Source organism: Neolamprologus brichardi, chromosome 14 (genome assembly GCF_056152115.1).
Source record: "Neolamprologus brichardi isolate AB-2024 chromosome 14, ASM5615211v1, whole genome shotgun sequence".
Classification (NCBI taxonomy): Eukaryota; Metazoa; Chordata; class Actinopteri; order Cichliformes; family Cichlidae; genus Neolamprologus; species Neolamprologus brichardi.
The window spans coordinates 25,249,917-25,271,591 of record NC_142117.1 but is presented as its reverse complement, the minus strand read 5'-3'; the positions used below and the strand labels follow the sequence as shown (position 1 = coordinate 25,271,591).

The 21,675-nt window shown below is 38.7% G+C and overlaps 1 protein-coding gene across 2 annotated transcripts in view; it reads right to left on the bottom strand.

Annotated features, from left to right (window-relative positions):
- Positions 1-3,188, bottom strand: part of LOC102798255 (neprilysin-like) — a 32,679-nt gene extending 29,491 nt beyond the window's left edge. The window contains exon 1 of one of the 2 annotated variants that reach the window (XM_006795293.3): positions 3,002-3,188. In XM_006795293.3, coding sequence (XP_006795356.1) covers positions 3,002-3,044 — 43 coding nt within the window. In that variant the 5' untranslated portion in view covers positions 3,045-3,188. Of the gene's footprint in view, positions 1-565; positions 642-3,001 lie in introns of those variants that run through there. The other variant, XM_006795294.2, reaches the window with a different exon arrangement.
- Between the last annotated feature and the right edge of the window lie 18,487 nt (positions 3,189-21,675).

Sequence of the window (21,675 nt, the reverse complement as noted above, 5' to 3'; positions counted from 1 at the left end):
GACTGAAATGATTAGTCAGCTGAGAGGAAACTAATCAGCAGCTATTCTAATGAGCAACAAATTCTGATTTAGTAAGCAAAAACTTTAAAATGCATATATGCTGATGTTTGTAGTTTGTGTATACTGGTTGCACAAAATAAGTAACTTAATGTTGGCACATTGGGACATTTTTGCAGTTTTGTGGCAAATGTTGCTTTAATTTATTAGAAATTATTCAATAACTTAATGTAAAAATAATAATTCAATCTAAATATAACAAAATGAATGATTCAGATAATACCAGTGAGCCAAAAATATAAGTAGAACTAAAAATCCCAGTCATTGGGAACCTTAAAGTTTGGGAATTTTTTTTCTCTGTTTTTTTGGACCATGTACTTTTCTAAAATAGAAGGTATTAGTTGAATCTTTTTGTTGCTTTCTTAGGCACAAGCAGAAAAAAGAAAGAAAAAGTTAAAAGGAGATAAAAAACACGGCAATGTTAGGAAAACAAATGAGGGGGGAAAAAAGAAACCGTAAAAACTTTTTTTTTCTTGGAGTGAAAGGTGAAAATAATGGAAGTTCTTACCCTGGTGACTGTACGCTCCCAACAAAAAAAAAGGAAAGCAAAAGAAAAAAAAGCAAAAATAAAAGAACAAAACGTAAAAACAGAAGGAAGCACACACTTGTGAAGAACAGAAAACAAGCGGAACCTTTCCTCTGCTCTTCTCTATGCCGTGTTGTTTTCCTCTCCGGGGCCAAGTGAGAACTTTACAAAGTTCATGAAACAAGTAGTTAAGTCTATCTCTGAAGGCAATTAATCCTTAATCCTTTAACAACGCTGCACAGACATGCACTCATTCAGTGACTGCACACAAACACTCATCCACAGCCATGCTCTCATACACACTACAAGCTATAGTGTCATGAGGTGTCTATGCAGATGGGTGGGTCTTGCCACATGCAGGCTGAGATGAGAGCGCTGCGTGACCAAAGGACAAAGTCTCCTAACTTTCTTTGAACGAACAGACAACTACAGACACGCATCATGTCCTGTACTCCCACACACCCCCAATCCACATTTATCAAATGTAACCACAGTCTTGCTGGATGTAAATTCACCTATCAATCCACTTCATGACTAAACAATAACCCGAGGTAAAGTAAACCTCTGAGGTTATGGCTGTTATCCAGCCTGATAAGCCACTATTACACACACCAAGCACAGATCCCCACAGGCAGGGTGCTTTCCCAACTCTACACCGAAACTAAAGCATGTAAGACATCACCAAGATTTACTACAGGGAAGTGGCAACTGGATTTGATTCTACAACTGTAATAAAGGCAAGGGAAAATATGGGGGGAAACAAGTGATTGAAAAGATAAAAAAAAGGAGATGAGACGGTACGATGACACAAGTTGATATGTTAGTCGCAACTTCCTGTCAACCCCTCTCAGACTGCAGGAGGGGGCAGAAACTTTGTCTGCGAGCACACACATCACTGTGACAGCAGTCCCACAGCTCTAATAAAACCATGTGTGCATGTCAGCATTGTAGAGGCTGTATATTATATTCAGCCACGCTTCCTGACACTTTGCATACCAAGAAGTCGAATGTCTGCAAAATATATTAAAAGGGAAACTGAACATAAAGACGCAGTAAAGGAATGTGCAAAAAGAGTTGAGAGCAAGAGGAAGAAAAGGTGCAAGAAAAACTGAGCAGGACACTGAGAGGTCCTGAGTGACTCCCTAAAAGTGTATTCAGGCACGTTTTATCGGAGTCCTATAGGAGGACTAATACTGTCCCACTCGTGTTCTATTTGTCATTACGCTTACTGCTGTGTTTCTGGGGCTACAAATTTAAAGTAAGGTTATTCTCATTTCCTCATTAACATTGGATCTGGTTAGGTGAAGGGGACCTGTTAGCAGTGACAGTGATGCTTTTAAAGATGTTTACTCTGTCAGTGTGTGTGACAGAGAACACCTAATCCATGTTAAATGTTGCTACTCCAGTTACAGGATGCAGTCAATATTTTTTTTCTAATGCTGTGGCTCAGAGTGTATTTGAAAAGTATGCACTGCTGTGTCTGTATTTTAAGATAATAGTTTATGAAAGGAGCCACAAAAATCAAAACTCATTTTTTCCCCACTCTGTCTGCCTTTCTTGATATATCTAAAACATAAACAGCCCAAATCTTGTGAGACCACACAAACCCCTTCAAAATTAAACCCATCATTCACTGAGACACCTGAAAACACCCATGTGCCTATACGCACACGCACACATACACAATCGACACAACACTACTTGCAAAGTCACTTTTTTTTTACAACTTACATACATGTGAGCAATTAATATGTCCAGTGTCTAAATGGGTTTGAATACATGGAGGAATGTGGCCTACTTTAACTGAAAATAACACCTTCTCTGGGATATGATTTTTAGCGCGGGGCCTATAGCTGCACACTGAAGACTAAAATCATCTTTGAGTGAAGAGTCCCTGTGCGCAAAGGTGCTGTGATCTAGATGAAATGAAGTCCACCTCTTAAATTGCTGTCCAAATGGTTTTTGCAAAAGCAGTATGAATGCAACAGTAAAAATAACTTTTAAAGGGATATAACACCAAACTTACAGCAACACCACCAGTCCCCACACAGCTGGAATACAGTGCACTAGTATCACAGAGAGGTGACAAACAGTGTTTTCTTGACGGACCAAATGCATCTAAGTTTTAAACTATGGTGGGGAAAAAAATAAGGCTCAGCGCACACACCGTGCTTCGCAACCGAGAAATGCGTGCCAACTCCTCATCTCCTGTTGCACGTCAGAAACTCCGAGGGGGGTGGCATGATCAACTGGTGCACGCTGCCCCGTGTCACTGAAGCAGCACGGGCACACAAGCAAAACCGATGCGCGCGCACACACGCGCGCACACTCACACATACGCTCACACACACATAGAGGCGCCGACGCACACAGATGGCACAGCTTTACAAGAGTGCTTGGTTTGCGTGAGCGACTTACCAGATATGTCGGGAAATTTACGGTCGATGATATATATGGGCATCACATCCACTGATCAAACATCCATCAAATCCACGGAGGGAACGCGAACTGCTGATCGATCTATTCCAGACGATCTATTTGCTTCACCCGGGATTTCAACAAGACACAAACCGATCCCGCCTCTCTTCTTCTCCTTCTTCTCCTTCTTCTCCCTCTTCTCTTTCCTCTGGCTGTCTATTCTAGGAGTACAAGAACACACAAACGAACACACTCACGCACAGAACCTTCTCTACAACTACCTACTGTACTATACCACATCTACCCAGAGAGGATCGCTGAATTTAAAATGATCCATCAGAGTCTTGCGCAACTGTGTGATCCACACAGGGGAGACCCCATATTTATACAGCCAGTGACATACAGTAAAGCAGTGAAGTAGCCCTCTGAAGTTAGCCGTCCATAGAGTCGTTGCCTCCTCCGCTAGGGCGACGTTTAGAAGTGACCCTGTCAGCTGCACTTGCTACTAGTGGTGCCTAAATAGCCCCAAGGCGCAGATTCAGATGAACAGTGCCATGGACTGATGTGTACCTTATTTCGTATAGCCTACTTATAGAGCTTTTAGTAGCTTTTAAGCCTGAGCAATAATGGCAAAATGTACAGCAAATTCTCTGTTTTTAAGCTACACTATGATTAATGGGTCTAAAATGCATAATTTGAATTAATAAGGACGAGCAGCTTTTAATGGAAATATTGCCTGCATTGATTTACATATGCAAGAAAAAATGATTTGTAATAGTGCAATCGACATGCAGGCAATAGGGACACATGGATTAGTCTTCTTTTCTTTTCTTTTTTTTTTGTCACTGGAGGCCTAGACAGTCCTAAAGATGCAAACATAAAACATGTATTCACCACTGATTCACCATTGACCACTTATTGTTGCAGGGTCTTTATCTTAGAATAATAAAGTTCCTTGAGGCGACTGTTGTTCCGATTTGGCGCTATATAAATAAAATTGTATTGAATTGAACTGAACTGATTCAAGCTATGAATCATAAAAATCTACACCGTCTATGTGGAGTGATCTCAACACTCAGTGAATGGAGATTGTCTAATTCTTTTTAAACTGTCAGTCTATTCTACCTAAATCATGTTTAATGTTACCAGGGCTGGGAGTGTTATATTAAATATATCTGTGAATGTATGAGAGCTGTTTGGCCTTGTCATAGTATGGTGCCTATTGGGTGTTAGTGAGTTTTTAAGGCAAGTCAAAAACCCCAAAAAACTTAAATTTATTATATTCTCCATGTTACTGTTGAGTTAGTTGTGACCTTTTGCTCCTACTCCACTTACTATTTAACAACAATGTTCGCCAGTGGGCCATTCATGTAAGACCAGTCAACTTCTGCAAACAGTGGAGGGTGTTTGAACTGAAAGTGAAAGTCAGCATTAAAGTGAGAGGGGTAGAAACTACATGACACTGGGAAATGAATGATGTCATTCATTCATGTCTTATTTATTTATTTATTTATTCATTAGTAAGTATAATAAACATTTCACAATATTGTAATAAAGATGGACTATCGGTCAAAGAAAGTTCCCTCGGTTTAAAACTCAAAAAATAAACATCACTCTCCTGTGTTATAGTTTTAAAGCCTAGTAGTCATAGTTTTGTTGATCCATTCATTCACCCCAAGCTCTTTCTTAGATAGCTTTTGTGGTTGTATAACTATGTGACCTTACTTCCTCTTTAGCTCTTGTCATTATAGATAAAAGACCTTATCACAATAAAACAGAAGGTCATAGATCACAATAAGCTACTTTGTCAGCTCCACTATCAATCATGTGAATTACACCAGGAAAAAAAAATAAGCAAGCCTATTTAATGTCACCCAATTATCCTGTCCATGTTTCATTGCCTGAAATCACAAAAAAAGTATGTATGCCCTCCAAGGAATTCCCATCTGTGTATATCTTTCAAATATCTGTGAAGCTGAACTGACAGCAGTTTTCACAGCAGCTGTCTGTCAGTGCATTTAAAGGATGTTCATTTGCCTGGAGTGCAACCACTGTGATCATATTTTCCATCGTTGTGTTTCTGTGCTCTTCACATAAAACCTATTGCCCCTTCTCTGTTGGCCATTTGAGCTCTGTTCGCTGTCAGTAAACCCAGCATGTTATGGACTCCTGGAGAGTATTGGATTTTAATTGCGCTGTGCCTGGGGTGACACAGGTATTAAAAAGTCTTTTGTTGTAAAAAATAGGTCGATGTGTGGAAAAACAGACACAAACATACAGACACACACTCTTTTCATTCTTTTTAGGTCTTTGGGTCTTTTTTAGGTAGGCTGTATTTTTCAAGCTCAACGGGGTCCCACACTAATCTAAAATGATTTTCATCCAAGCTCATTTCCATGTTTACCATCTCAGTTCTAAATGGCACTACACGGATACAAATATGCATCAATTACCCTCGTGGACATCGCATGGGTTGAATAAAAAGAAATGCTGCCTTTCTGTCATTTTAATTCAATTTAGTACCATTTATTTCTTAGAATAAAAATAAAAACTTCCACATTTTCATTAGATATGATTCATCAGCTGAGTTTTGTGCAACAATGTTGTGGATGTGATTGATTTCCAGACAACTGGAAGCAAAAACCGTGACTAATAACCAGTTCTACATTTGGTAGGCATATGCTTGTGAATAAGCAGAAGAAAACGATGATGGATGCTTGTGAATCCAACAGGACAGGCAGTTTGTCACAATTTTAAAAAGATATGCTTTGTTCATAATTAATGTAACTGATGTCTAAGTGTTAGGCGTTTGTCGCGAAGGTACGAAGGGTTTGTATCAAGGTCGCTCAGATGGGTTGTACTAACACGGGAGCACCTCTACTATCAGCAACGGACGAGCCGTCCAATTCAGCTCAAAATGTGCTGTCAGTACACATAAACATGCACACATAATCTACACCCGAAGTACAGATCCACAGAAACACAGCCACAAGATTAATGACTCACATTTACTACACAAACATTAATAACCTTGTCACTCATAGAGGTGGACTTTCAGCCCAAGCTTTGCGACAGTCATGAGGCGGCTTGCAGAGGAATACAGAAGTGCAAAACATAGAAAACACAGGAAAATGGTTAAAAGTACCAGATTACTCAGTATTTCCAGACAGGCTCAGACTGTTTTGTTCTTATTTTTTATGAATTATTGTCACAAGGAATTGGATATACTCTGCACTACACTAACAAAACTCATTTGTTGTTATTTTACAGTTCCACGACACTAACTCTTCAGTGATTTACTGGAATCACTGTGAAATATTATATGTAGTATTAGGTGTATACATAGAGTGCAGGAATATTATCAAAGCTGTTCCACTTGAGCAAATGCCTTCCATAAGCATGTATATCATGTATTTGTTAGTGACTTACATTTATTCCCTTGCTTTGAATCATATGCATAACTACCATGTGGCCAAGCCCAACCACTAATAAAAAACATAATCTCCGCCATGTGCTTACTGTGATAACTTTTTGTTATCAATAATACAATTTCACACCCACACCTGTTAATATACAGTGTTCTTTATTATATTCATTATTTGTGCAGAGATTGTTTGTGCTGATAATTTCACTTGCTCTGTTTGAATTGCAAAAGTGGGGCAAATATCTATTCCTCTTTCTTTCCTGCGTCTTCCTGAAAGAAGTTTGCCTTCAGGGCTTTCCGCTAGCAAGGCTGTCTGGCATAAAAGCGTTCTTTTCCCTTATCCTATTTCCAGTTCTCAGCTGCAGTGTGATCAGATTTAGATAAAGATCACGGTTTGGGTTAAATTCACCCTTTTAAAACTGGTAACCACACCTTAGAGATCATGTCTGACAAAAAGGCCTGCAGGGAAACTGCGAGTGCGTTCGTCTGCGTCACTGTTTTTTATGATTATCGATAGTCATCATGAACGCTGTGAAAATTCAAAAGACAGTTTCTTTACCCTCTTCACTTGTCCATTCTTGCTTTGCAGTTGTGAGCTGCTCTGAGAATTCCTGATGTGGAAAGGAATGCAAACCGATTCAAAAAACTTCCTTCCCAATCAGATAAACTCTCTTTTTTTCCTCAAAGTAAAAAAATATATATTTTGATAAATATGACATTATATAAATGCAGTGCTAGTTTAAGCTCAGTATGTTCTTTGTTACACACTTTTCTAGAGACATGTTGTTCTTTACTACCTGATACTTTTCCTAATGCATGCCAGCACTTGCAACCAACCATGCTGGTTATAAATATATGAACAGTTATGTGAACAAGGTTACTTATAGTACTAAAAGTGAGGAGAATTAGCACACATGTTTTAGGATCCCTCAGTTTAATGTGTCTGCTCTGAAGTCATTAGTATTTTGGTTTACTATTAATATTGTGCTTTTCAGCATTACCAAGCAGCAGGTTGAGTCCCTGAACCCATTTTTAATGTGAGGAGACGCTGCTGCCCCTAGCACCAAACATCAAACTTAAAAGATAAGCCACTATAATGAAGTGTTAGCAGCTAAAAAGACAAATGTGTGTCTCAGAAGGTAGTGTGTTCCTTTTTTCTGCTTAGTGGATGAATAGGTAACTCTTCACTAACAACTCGCATGTATACTGTAACTTCAAACTAAAGTCATACAGCAGAGGAAATAATTATTTGATCCCCTGCTGCCTTTTTAGGTTTTCTCACTTACAAAGAAATGAACAGTCTCTAATTGTTCATGGTAGCGTCATTTTAGTGGAAAGAGACAGAATATCATCAAAATATATAGAAAAAAACACATTACATAAACATTAGAAATTGATTTGAATGTTATCTAATGAAATAAGTATTTGATCTCCCAAAAAACATGATTTGTTAGTGTGATTGAGGTCTTGAGACTGGCTAGGCCACTCCATGACTTTAAAGTGTTTCTTCTTTAGCCACTTCTTTATTGCCTGGGCAGTATGTTTTGAAACCATGTCATGCTGGAAGACTTTGTGACTTTGCCACATTAACTGTGGCAAAGTCACCCTGTACATATATATATATATATATATATATATATATATATATATATATATATATATATATATATATAGTGTTGGGGAGTAACGGAATACATGTACCGCCGTTACGTATTTAAAATACAAAATATGAGTAACTGTATTCCGTTACAGTTACCGTTTAAAAAGGTGGTATTTAGAATACAGTTACTTTGTTGAAATAAATGGATTACACGGCGGTACTTCCCTGTTTCATATTGTCGCGGGTCAGGCCTGTTTGGGTTTTGTTTGACAGCTACGTTCTGTTGTTCCAGGTGGCAGCGTTACGGTTGCCATGGTTACAGGGTGAAGCTCTCTCTCTGCGTGTTTCCTGGGTGAGAGAGCGCCTGTTGTTGTTGTGCTAAGCTAATAGGCAGAATGCTACAGGTATAGCTCCAAAGAATGTAGCATCATAGGCAGCGTAGTCCGTGCTGCAGGGAGAATGGACTGCCATACACGTTATGTGTCTGTGAGCGAGGGAGGGAGAAAAAGGAAAAGTACGAGCTGTCATCGAGCAAAAACGGGAGCTGGAAGCATGTAAATATAATAATAACCACTGCAGCCAAGAAAAGTGCCTGACGAGCCCAGTTGTAAGTAAGCTATTAAGCTATTAAAGCTAGTTTTCGGCTACGAGCCAGACACAGAACCCACCGTATTAGCCAGAGGTCCCTTTACTACGGTTCGGAGTAACAGTAATAAATCACAGCAATAGTACATTCATGTAGTTGTAAACAGCACGATAATATATTAAGTAATCCAAAGTATTCAGAATACGTTATACTCTCATTGAGTAACGTAACGGAATACGTTACAGAATACATTTTGGGGCATGTATTCTGTAATCTGTAATGGAATACATTTTAAAAGTAACCTTCCCAACACTGTATATATACATATATATATATATATATATATATATATATATATATATATATATATATATATAACTGTGGGGATGGTGTTATTTGGGTCATACTCTACATTTGTTTTCCTCCAAACACGGTGAGTCAAGTTGATGCCAAAGGACTCGATTTGGGTTTCATTTGACCACAGCACATTCTTCCAAGCCTTATCTGAATAATTTAGATGTTCACTGGCAAACTTAAGACAAAATTATTTGATTCACAAAGCTTAACTTAATAAATTGTGCAAAAATGATCAGTATTTTTTCAGGTTTGGGCATACGCATTTGTAAAATTGTTTTAACGTGTGGTCAGATTACTTCGTATTATGTACACATTCGCAACCCTTTTGGTGCAAATTTCTTTCCATAATTAAAAGAGTGGAAGAAAGTGAGCCTTTAAAGCTGTGCACATTTGTTAAGCTGTGCTGAGATTTATTATCTGTTTAGTTTAGTTTAGTTTAGTTTAGTTTAGTTTATGAAGAAGTCAGTAAGAAAACAAAAAAACAGATGCAGCAAAATAGTAGTAGTAGTAGCAACAACAACTTGTAACAAGTGTAGTCACAGGTAGGTGGTGCAGGAGAAGTGCAGGAGGAAGGACAGGAGTCCCACCAGAGTGTTCTTTATTTCCAGTTGGCTGTACTGACTTTACTGCTGAGGTGATAAACTCTTATCATTTAAATTAATGAAAACTGCAATTTTTGTGCCGAGTTGCATCAATCTGAATTTTATGACTTGATAATATATGTGTTTTACCTCTTTGTTGAATTTCCTTCATTGGGGCCCCCAAAAACAGACAACAGCACATGCTTCTACTGTTCAGAACCTCCCTCGCTCCAGCCCAAAAGGAGAAGGACATATATACTTACCCCATCATAATGTCATAAGAAAATCTTCATAATTTGGCTATAACTGTCCTTTTCCTGCCTAGAAGCACCACTTGGACTTGGCTTGTAGCTCAGTGACAGACTCAATACTTCACATTTAACAAGCTACAGACTCTCCAAAGGGGAGCTGTTATGTCACACCAGTTCAATACATGTCAACCAGCAGTTCTAAACTGATGCTGCTGTTACTTCTCTTCACCTGCTTTTCCAGTAGGCCAGTAACTTCTCTTAGAATCTCAGGTCCAGAACTGTGGCTGGGCAGGTGTTTCACATCAGCCCCACGTGTCCTTGTTTACTCAATTTTTCATTCTCATATATTCACAGCTATGCACACACACACACACACACACACACACACACACACACACACACACACACACACACACATACACACACACACACACACAAAGACACAAAGACACACACACACCTACACACAGAAAGTTGTCCCTCCAAAAACTCTCACTTGCTGACAGCTGGGGGTTGAAGAGGTCAAGTTGATTGCTGCTACACAGCTTTGATCTCAGACTTAGTGTGATCACTTCCCAGACTGAGGTCTACTGGTTCAGTACAGTATGTGTTCCTCTTTGAATTCCAGTGTGCAAGGGATAAAGCCACTCTGCTATGAAGAGGTATCAGTTTCATTTATGACTAATTGGCTTCAAATACGGGCTTATCCAACCATATTCTTTGACTCTCGTTTGTAATTATTTTCTATAAGATGCATCAAAGAAACAAATATGCATATCATTAATTGGCACTATTTTTTTGGTTAAATGCATATAAATGTATTAATGCATCTCTGTGTGTTGCTCATGAGTGTATTTTCCTGAGTTGGTCTGAATTGGTTATGCATGACCCAGAAGAATTATCTAATAGTGCTCATCAGTCATGGCCATTTAGCATGCCTGTTCCTGAGTGTGTTCCACCCTCTGGCACCTCTGTTCCAAGCTTTCAGAAGTGATAAACCCTTTCACTGTGTCCACCACTGAACAATTTGTCTTACTACACAAATGATCTGACAGAGGTTGGTCCACAAGCATGAGTGACTTGGACCTGAACAGCTTGTCTCAGAGAATTAACTACAATTAGTAAAAGAAATACCAAGGAGCAGTTCTGAATTAAATGATCTTAACTGGCAATCTTGAAGATTTGTATTAAAATAAAGGTCTGTTAAGTAAGATGATAGTTATACATGAAGTACTATAAATTTGTTGTAGAAACAGGAAAATTGCTGCTATAATACTGCAAAATGTAAATTATATGTTTTGAGGTGTTTTGTTCACTCCTGGTGGCCGATTTGCAGGGCCTGCCGCCTATGGCCCGGCTGGGCCCCTTCCGGGGGGTGGGGTACCCTCAGGCCTCAGGCCTCTGGGCCTGCTGGGTGACCTCTCGTTTGGGGCTCTCCTCAGCTCTTCCCAGGAGGGTGGCACAGTTGCCCCTTTAGTGGTCCTCCTCGGGTCCTCGTACTCTGGGATCTCTGGATGTCTGGGGCCTGGATCTCCTCCATACCCATTTCATTGCCCTGGGGGACGGGGCTATGGCTCCCCACACTCCCTAGCAGATCGTTACATGGAGAAACCTTTTGAATACAAGCGTGCTGATCCACACAGGTGTACACACGGGTGTTCACAGACACAAACTACACCTTCCTTGGCTGCTGCCTCAAAGCACATTGTGCGCTGTCGATCTTGCGTGCTGCACAATAACATGTAATATTTAGTATCTACTGTTATCTACTGTTAGCTAGTTTATTGTGATGGTTTTTTGTTTGTTTTCTCTTCTGTTTTTTTTATCTTCATACAGGTGATCCAGGTGTTTTGTTTGTTTTTCTTTTTTTTCTTCCCCCCTTTCTCACCATCTCTTCTCCCCTCTATTTTTCTTTCTCTCCCTCTCTTTTATTCGTTCTCCCTGTCCTATCCCCCAGTCATGTCTGTCCCGTCTGTAACAACCGAAAATAAAATAAAATAAACACATAATTATAATAAAGGTCAGTCAAATGAACCAATATGGCAAGGCCATGATGATCCAATTGGTAAAGTAAATCCACTTGGCATCTTTCTTGGCCTTCAGACAACAATTCTGATGGCTAAAGATCCAAACGGGACAGGCAAAAAATAAAAAAAAAATAAAAAAAATTGGTGATTCTAAATGGACCGTAGGTGTCAGTGTGAGTGTGAATGGTTGTCTCTGTGTGTTAGCCCTGCCATAGGCTGGTGACCTATCCCCCCACGAACCTCCTTCAATGCTCAACTGCTTGAGAAAATGGATGGATCAATATTTCCTCCTGCTGCAACTTCACAGTGAAACATTTAACTGGCAAATTACAAGTTGTATTTTATTATAAAGCAGTAACACGCAGTCACATGAAATGCAATATTTTATTAGTCTTTTTAGGACTTACCTTTATTGGTCAGTGCTAAATGTATATACAAAAAGGACATCATTCATTTTCAGTTTAGAATACTGCACAGATTAATAGCACAAGAAGGAGCAGCCACAATGGGCTGTAGGCGACAGGCTGCGCACCACCAACTTCTCAGCAAGGTAACTACTGTGTCCTTTCACTGTGCTCTGCTGTTTGCAGACTCAAGCCGTGTGCAGCATTAAATCAGATCAGACTTGCTCACAGAATGATGGAGAAAGCTCGATTTATTGCCTGACTTCTTTATCAAAACCACAATAGTTTGCTTTTCTGGTCCCAGCACTCTGTCACACTCAGTATTAAAGTGCATTTGGAGTTACCACTAGTAACTACGGGTGTCACCAAATCAACCAGGACTGAAATCTTTGAGATTGCCACTTAAATTAAAAACAAAATGGTTTGCACTGAGATCGGCTCCAGGGAAAAAACAAAAATTGAAGCGTTAATTTTGAAAGAATTTGCAATTTGGAAAGACTTTATAAAGAGTTCAAGTCAAGTCAAAAATTATAAGAAAAAATGAAACAAAAACAAAACAAAGACAGTGCAACACCAGACAGAACAGAGCAATACAGACACAACAGTGCATTAGGAAAGTGCAACAATGACAGTGGGTTGTGTGTGTGTGTGTGTGTGTGTGTGTGTGTGTGTGTGTGTGTGTGTGTGTGTGTGTGTGTGAGATTCTGCAGATAACTGCTTGAGGCAGTGATGTGTATGAAGGTATGTGTGTGTCAGTCCAGTTACAGAGTTACAGAAAGTTTGCTCATTCTGACAAATAGGTTAAATTTTGATCGCTGAATCATTTACTTGTGCATCATAGATTAATGAGAAAGCATGACAAATTATTGATGGGTATACAAATTGTAAAAAATGGCTTTGGCAGTTTGGATTGCATAAGCACTGACCATCCAGGAAAACCATTAGTAAATCACTTACTTAACATACAGGCACTGTGAAAGTTCCTGTTACATCCTGACTCATTTCATTACCAGTGTTTTTCCAATTCAATAATGCTGTCATAAGTAATTACGGTTCTTTCTTCTGAGAAGGCTCTTAGTCAGTCTTCTCCTAAAATGGGACAAAGGCATGCTTTTATGCAATAATCCCTTGACTGAGCCATAACGGAACAGTATCTATACTTCTGTCTTCTGCTCTCACGGATTACTGATTTTTCAAAAAGCTTCAAGTACAAGTGTGATATCCATTCACATCGCACACTTCACTAAATCCAATATCACTCCATACATAGGATGTTATCTTTAGGGTAGCAATGACTTGATTTCCACACAGATTATATTCTTTTGTGCCTTTTATATTCATTCTGTCATCACACCACATGTTCCAGCAGGAATCAAGACTTGACAAAATGTGGGGACATAACAATGCAGGTACAGTGGGATTTATCCTAATCCAGACACTGAAAAGAGATTTCACTGAATACACCTCCTGATCAAAATGTAAGACATGTCTAGACCAGTTCCAAAACTGTTTTTTTCGTTTGTTGGGAATTAGCAGGAATCGTAGAGTTAATTGTGTGGTATCTGGGTTGGAGCTGTGTGACTAACCACTCTACTATGTGACGAGCTTCCTCGTGAGTAGCAGCATTGCTGCATGCTGTCACCTCTTACAGTGTGCCGTTTTCTGTGAGCGGACATTGTATATTTTCAAGCAATATTTGTCTTAACACTCCAACGTGATCTGTCGACCACCACCGAAATTCCTACACTTCTATTTGGCTTTTCTTTGTTTCCTCACCCTCGCTTGTTTTCCCCTCTGTCCGAAATCCTCTGACAGGAAATGTTTTACCTCACTTTGAAGAGTCAGCAGGGACACAGAAAAAGCATCTATCTCTCCTCTTGGACTTTTCAGAGGGCTGCTCCTGTTTGAGTTTTCCATCTTCTTTGGCAAAATGTAAGCATATTGATTGGCAGTGAAAATTATGCAACAGCTAAGGTCAAGTAAGCATGAAGGTGAAGCACACAGCGGGCTACAAAGAGAGACTAGTTAACACCAGCCACTGAGTGTTGTCTCTGCTGTTTCACAAGTTTCTGGTTGATCTGAAATCGGCTTTGGCACTTTATGCAAACCCACTGCCCTCTAATGTTCTGTAATGAAAGCACAGCAACGTTTTATTCCTAGCTGTAACCCCCTGTGGTGAAGCATATTTGTTATTTTTAGTGATGTTCAAGAGAAAGGCTTTTTTTTTCTACTCCAGCCAAATTTTTCAAACTGCTCATCTCTGTCTGAGATGAGCACTGGATTGGAAACACCAAGATTGAAAACACACTTCCCAAGATAAGATCTGCTGCCAGTTAACTTGTTGGGGAGTCGCTACCCTTCCACAGTGTTTTGAAGTGCGCTCCAGTTTGATAGCGTGGCTGCTTGAAAGGTTTTTAAAAGTTTGCCCAGCCATGCTTGTCAGCAGCATGGGGATGATAGCCAAGCTAGTGCATAGATGTCAGTCAAGGAAACCTTTCGGATTTGAGCTCAGTCCCTTATGATCTGTTTGTTTTCTATAATTGAAGCATCTGCCTCTCAAGTTGAAATGATTAGTGCCAAAATGTTTATTTAATAACCAATCATATTTCATAATTTACTTGTCATCACTCAATAGTTGATGTTTCTTTTTCTAAAATGAAAAGGGGTTCAAACAAGTTGGGGTATTCTAAAACGGTGCCAGATTTATTGCAGTTTACTGAACTCCTGTGACAGTGAGGCATGTCTCTTTCCACTGTCTGTCTCTCTCTCTCTGGTTATTGCATCAGAAGAATGAATGAGAGCACAGAAGCCCACAGGGAAAAAGAGGTACTAATGGGGCCTTAATGAAAATCTTTGGTCTGCTCATTAATGTTGAAGTACACACACACACTACACACATGGACAGGGAAAGGAAGCGAGGCTCAGTGCTTGGGCACACATATGAAAACATGCATATGAAAACAGATGGGCTTGTCACATCACCTCCTTTATATGAGCTCCTTTTATCTTCTCTCCCTTCCATCTCTTTTGTATAATAAGAAATAAAACAAATAATAGTTTATCATCATCAGTTGATTTGCATAAATGATCAGACGTATTACTCCCCCGTTATCTCAGACACAAGCTGGGTTTTTTCTTGTTGTTGTTTTTTTTCCCTACAAGTAACTGATTCCATTAAGCCAGGCATGCTGGATGAATTCGTTATGCTGATTAGTGTGCTGCAGGTTGTTGAGATGGAGTGTAGAGATCGTGGAGAGAGATGGTCAAAGAAGCAGAAAGCTAATTTGACACATTTCTCCACAATCAGCTGCCTTGATGAGTTCTGTCTCTGCAAAACTACAGCACTGGCCCACCTGAGTGGCGCCAGAGTCCCCCTCTAACTCTTGCAGGGTGACAAATCTGCAAGACAGGAATTGTGAGTGTAGAAGACAAATACAGTGTTATCTGGCTCTAGTTGTATTCATCTTACACTGACTTTAGGCAAAGCTTTGGAAGCCTGGTTCCTCCTGAGTGATCCATTATTGGTTATGTTTGACTCTGACACAGCTGAGCCATTACACAGTGCAATAGGTCCATCTGGTGGCCAAATTAGAATCTTGACGTGACCTGTTCATTCCTGTTCATTTTGGCCATTAAGTGACGTTCCTGGTGTGTTTACCATGTCGGTAATTGGGTAAAAACAATGCAGTGCTTGTTATGTGCAAAAATACGTTCTAAAGTTTATCTTTTTGAGCAAAGTGGACTTTTTAATAGAAAATCTGTTTTTCTAGCCACAGTAAAGTGCAGTCCATGAAACAGAGTTTGAAATAATATTTTAGTAGGAATACAACATGAGAACAATCACACTGAAACCCAAACCGGCCCCTGAGAAAAAGCCAGGTCTACTTCTGGATTTTTTTCCTATTTCCTACTTCCTACTTTTCCTTTTCACACTTTCAATTCAATTCAATTCAATTTTATTTATATAGCGCCAAATCACAACAAATGTCGCCTCAGACTGAGCTTCTGAACAAATTATGGTCCTGTTACCCAAATATGGGTAATCAGAATGGCTTACACATTCTGATTTGATGAGTTATTTGGTATTGCTTTCACATACGAAGTAATGGCAAGTCAGAGAAATAGACTTTAATTAATTACTAGCCCATAGTTCTTTTTTCAGTGACAGCCTGCATTAGAAATCTTACAGCAGCTCTTAGGTTGGAAATTAAGTCAATAAATGACACAAAATATGGGAAACTGGTTATATATTCCATTAATATTTACTCTGTAACACACATATTCATGTTGTTTATTAGCTAATACAGCCACACACTTTATTATCTATAGCTTTAATACAGAAAAGTAACAAAAACACATACAGAGACCACAATATCCATTATGATCCCTGTAATTTAGTCATTGTTTAATAAAACATTTTGAACTTGACATTTAAATGATTCCAGTCAGGATTCATTGAATGATTCATGAATTTAGTGGTTGTGACATTTCACAGTGATCCCCCTAAACAAACAAAGGCATTGTTCAGAGGCACACATGGGAAAGAGCATATACTTACAAATCTCAAAATAGGTGGCGAAGCAAAAAGCAAAGCCCCATTAGAGTGTCCTTGAAAGGTGTTGGGATCTCATAATAGCCTCAGTGCTTCTTCTCAAGACTCTCCAAAACTCCAAAAGTGTACTGGAAGGATGAAGGTCCTATACTAAAATGTCTTTTCATTCACTATCATGGCAATAGTGATGGATAGCAATGTTTCAGACAAAATTACCTGTTGGTGTTTATCTCCCCTGAAACATGGGTCATTTTCATACTTATTATGCAATTTTATAATGAGTATGAAAGCATCTGAATGTGTTACATTTTCCCCCTCATTTAACCAGTTATCTGTTGCTTCCTTGTCAAAATATATAAAAACACACACACACACACAGAGTGTGGTTGCGCAGAGGTCCGTGGCTTATAAATAGCATGTTGTTTTTTACTGTTTTCATTTCTACCAGGTGCATTAAAATCATTCCAGCCCAACAAGGCATCGGCTTTTGCAAATGCAAATCAGCCTGACTTAGCACTGAACTTTATGGCTTTGAAAAACTTTTAATTACTTGTAAGGTGTTGCCTTCTTTAACTTTACCTCAGCCTAATTTCAATTTCAAGCATTTGCGTTAGGCAGTTATTTGTTTCTGTGGGTACTGTCACTGCTATATGTTGTCGCACTCATCGCTGCCAACAAAAGGAACCGTTCTTACTAAAAGATATACCACATTTTGTTTGGCTGATGGGGATGTGACCTCCACTTAAACCTCTATGAGTGCACCATTAGTCACTTTTGTAACTTGTTTGGGAAAGTAAAAAATTTATATTCAAACTCAGTCAATTAGTGCTGATGGAAACTGAGTACCGGTGCATATGTCCTTGCTTAAGTGAGAGATAAATAAGGGAAACAGCACCGAACCAAACCTGCATATTGCTAAACTCCTATCACCGTTTCCGTGGAAACAGGTGCAGAATTGTTTGTGGTCTGATAAGAATTTCTGATCGTCAACTTGGCTTGAGTTGAAATGGCACACACACAAAGTAGAAATGAGCTATTATGCACCTGACACCCCTAATGCAATTCAATCTCCCTAAAAAACACTTCATTTGTCTCAGGGTGGGTAATAAAATAATGTGCTTCACCATCTAACTACCACTGACATCCCCTGATCAGTAGTTCATTATGTAGTGCAACAAAAATCACAAGTAAGTGTTAATCAACACGTTATTGTTTCAAAGCAAGCACACACTGCTTCACCTTTATAAGTATTATTGTAAATAACCCCTAGATTTAAGCGCTTGAATAATTACATATTAACTACACTGTATTATAACTTTGTTAAAAAATCAAAACTACAGAAGAAGAAGAAGAATCTGCTCACAAGTCTGTCTAATTTGTGATATATGACAACACTTAAACTGCGTGCAGATATGGATTCCTAACACATCTGCATACATTATTTCAGATCTCAGTCATTTACAGGTGCATACAGCAGCAAACCAAATGCACAATAAATGCACTTCCAGTTTCATTTGAATTTTATCTGCACAATTTGAAAAGCATTCTGAAAAGATAGTGACAAACTGACAAGCATGTCAGTCTGCCCCAGGGAAGCTGTGGCTACAACTGTAGCTTGCCTCCACCAGTGTGTGAATGTGTGTGTGAATGGGTGGATGACTGGGTGTGTAAAGCGCTTTGGGGTCCCTGGGGGGGACTAGTAAAAGCGCTATACAAATACAGGCCATTTACCATTTACCAGTGAATGTGCTGATTTATGTGTTTATTTTAGGCATTTTTCTCAGCCTGCTTGCTTACTATAATAACTGCAAAAGCCCACTTTAATAGAAGAGAGGGTCCTTGTCCTTCAGCCTGCTCACCATGCACCTTTTCTCGTTCTGTTTTGCAACACTGCCTTTATTAAATATATAGATTCCAGTAAAAATAGAAAAAAAAAGTTACTGCAAAATCAAGGTGAAATTCAAAATACAAAGTTAATTTAACTGGGCACATTTTTTAGTATGTCCCATTTTCAGTGATAACATTTTAAAAAAATAGGGTTGGCATCATTTACTTGAAGTTTAATCTATTATTGAAATTTACTTTTATGCAGCTAAGTATATTTACTACAAAAAAAATTAAGAAGAAAAACCTTATCTAATTTAAATTTGGTAAATCACAGATTTGGGAAAATATTTCTGGTGCTCGTCTGGACCATTTTCAGCATGGCTGTAAGTCCCATTATTTTCTGCAGCAGTTGAGCCTCTGCAGTGGACACTAAATCACTTCCAGCATATCAAAACATGAATTTTCATCTTGATTTAAATTTTTGAGATGTGGACTAAGTTGCGCAAGGCAAATCTGGGACAGGATCCAGACTTTGTTTCTGTGGCAAAACCTGTGTTTTCAGTGCACTCTGAGCTAGCAGGAAAGAGCAGTTCTGTTCGAAAAGAAAAAAAAAAGAGAGCAAATCATGCTCCCTATCTCGCTCTTTATCTGACTGGCTTTGAATATTCTTCAGCTGGGAAACACTGGAAATGTCTTGGCCATAGATCCTGGTCTCATTGCATTTTGTTGAGTTGAGTTTCTCTGCACAAGTTTGAGGCATCACAGCCTGAAAATTGTTAAGCCATCTAAATTGGACAAACAGGGAGCGGTCTAAAAAATGCAGTGATCCTGGAAACTATCTTACATACCTGAATGAAAATTCAGTCAATTTTACAATTGGTGAAATTAGTTTGGATTTGTGGATCTGTTCACAGGATATTTGATCACACACCCTATTGTGTGTAATCAAAATAGGGTGTGTGAGCCCTATTTAACACACCCTATATACATATATATATATATATATATATATATAGATATAGATATAGATAGATAGATAGATAGACAGACAGACAGACAGACAGACAGACAGACAACAGATAGATAGATAAAGATATATATATATATATATATATATATATATATATATATATACCTTCCAGTTAATAGTATATGCATATACAAAAGATGTTGTATTTTTCAGCCAACCTTAATCAATGTTTTCATTTAGCAAAAAAACACCAGAGTGGACCAAGCAATCTCCCCAAGGCCAGATCGTCCAATGCTCAGAGAAACTGCAAAAAACCCAGGAGCTACATCTTAGACTCCACAGGCCTAAGATAGTATGTTAAATGTTAAAGTTTATAACAGTACACAGTAGACTTCTGGAACAATATCAGATGAGAGTCAGAGAAAGTGGCAATGTTTGGCCAAAATGCACATGCAAAAACCAAACACAGCTCATCGGTATAAACACCTCATATCAACTGTCAGCACAGCTGAGGAGGGGGGATGATTTGGGCTTATTTTGCAGTGACAGAACCCAGACATTTTCTAGTCATTGATTTGACCATGAACCCATGGCATCCTACAGTCAGACGTGAAGCCCTCTGTCTGACAGGTAAAGCTTAGATCAAATTGGCTCATGCAACAGGACAATGACTTTAGTTTAGACCTCAAGCTAACTGAATGCTGTCAGAGTACCTTAAGAGAGCTGTGCATAAACAAAAGCCCACAAACCACAATGAACTGAGGCAATGTTGTGAATGTATGGAAGCAACTGCTTACTCCAGCAACTATGAGAATGGTTTCTGCTCACTTACTGACATTAAGATATTTGTTCTCCTTTTAGTTCAGAGTTTACCACTAAAAACCTAATTGCACAAAATCATTTGATTCACTGTTGCACTTCTATGAAAACATTTTTAACACAGGTTTAATGTGTCTTTTAGACATTTCTACTCACTAATGCTGGACTAACTTGTTTGTACCATACAAGTTTTAACGATTACATTAGATATAATTTGGATCTCAAAGTCACTTTAATTCTAAAAACAGCATTTGAACAATGCCAACATGCACCAGTTGTATTTTACATGGTACACTCAGCAGAGAATTGAGTGTTGAGCAATTATAAATTCATGGCACTAACTATTCATCCTCCTCTGCTCATTCAATTTAAAGCTCTCTCTTTTATGCAAATATAATCTTCCATCCTGTTTCTGTCTCTATATCTCTGTGTCAAGTGCTGCTTCATTAATATTTAATGTGACTTAGGATAATGATGCACTTAGACACTCTGTGTTTATATGTGTGTATGTGCATGTAGATGTGGGTACATTTGTGTTTAGAGAGAGGAAGAGAGCTGCACTCCAGCAGCTCTACAGTTTAAAGTTACAAGCTGTGATGTACCACCAGAGGCCAGTAAGCAACAGAGGATTGTTAGTTTTATATTTGTACATGTATGCATGTATATGATGCAATGCAGTACATCATTTATGAATTTGAAGGGCATTTGAACAGTATATTACAATCATCAATCATTGATTAGCTGTTTCCTTTTCATGGTCCCGATGAACTACACCAAGGTTTTACTTCAAAGTATTCCCATGGTTTTGGTTTCATATCAAAGCCAATATTACAGTAAATGGATTTATTAGATGTGGTAATATGGCTGTAATTCTCAAATGAAGCTCTTTATTAGTTTGAATATAATTTTATTTTCCTTCATGGGACCTCTTTAATTGGTGGACACACCAATAAAAATGTCAGATGTTACAAAGCACATGTTCCATGTTAACACAAGGAGAATGCTAGCCATAGCAAGCCTCATTTGAAAGATTTAAATGATGTGCAACAACACACAATCCAATAAGAATAAAATTCATGTTACAGTCTATGCAGATTTGCTCAGTGTAAACTCTTATTACCCTCATAGTGCAGCATGCATGTGTGTCAGTCTGCAGATGGAGGAAGTTCTTTTATCATGTAGCTAGAAAACAATGATAAGCTAGTTGTGGTTGTGCTGGGAATTTGCAATAAATGTTTCATCACCCACGCATGAATTTGTATATATGTATTACAAT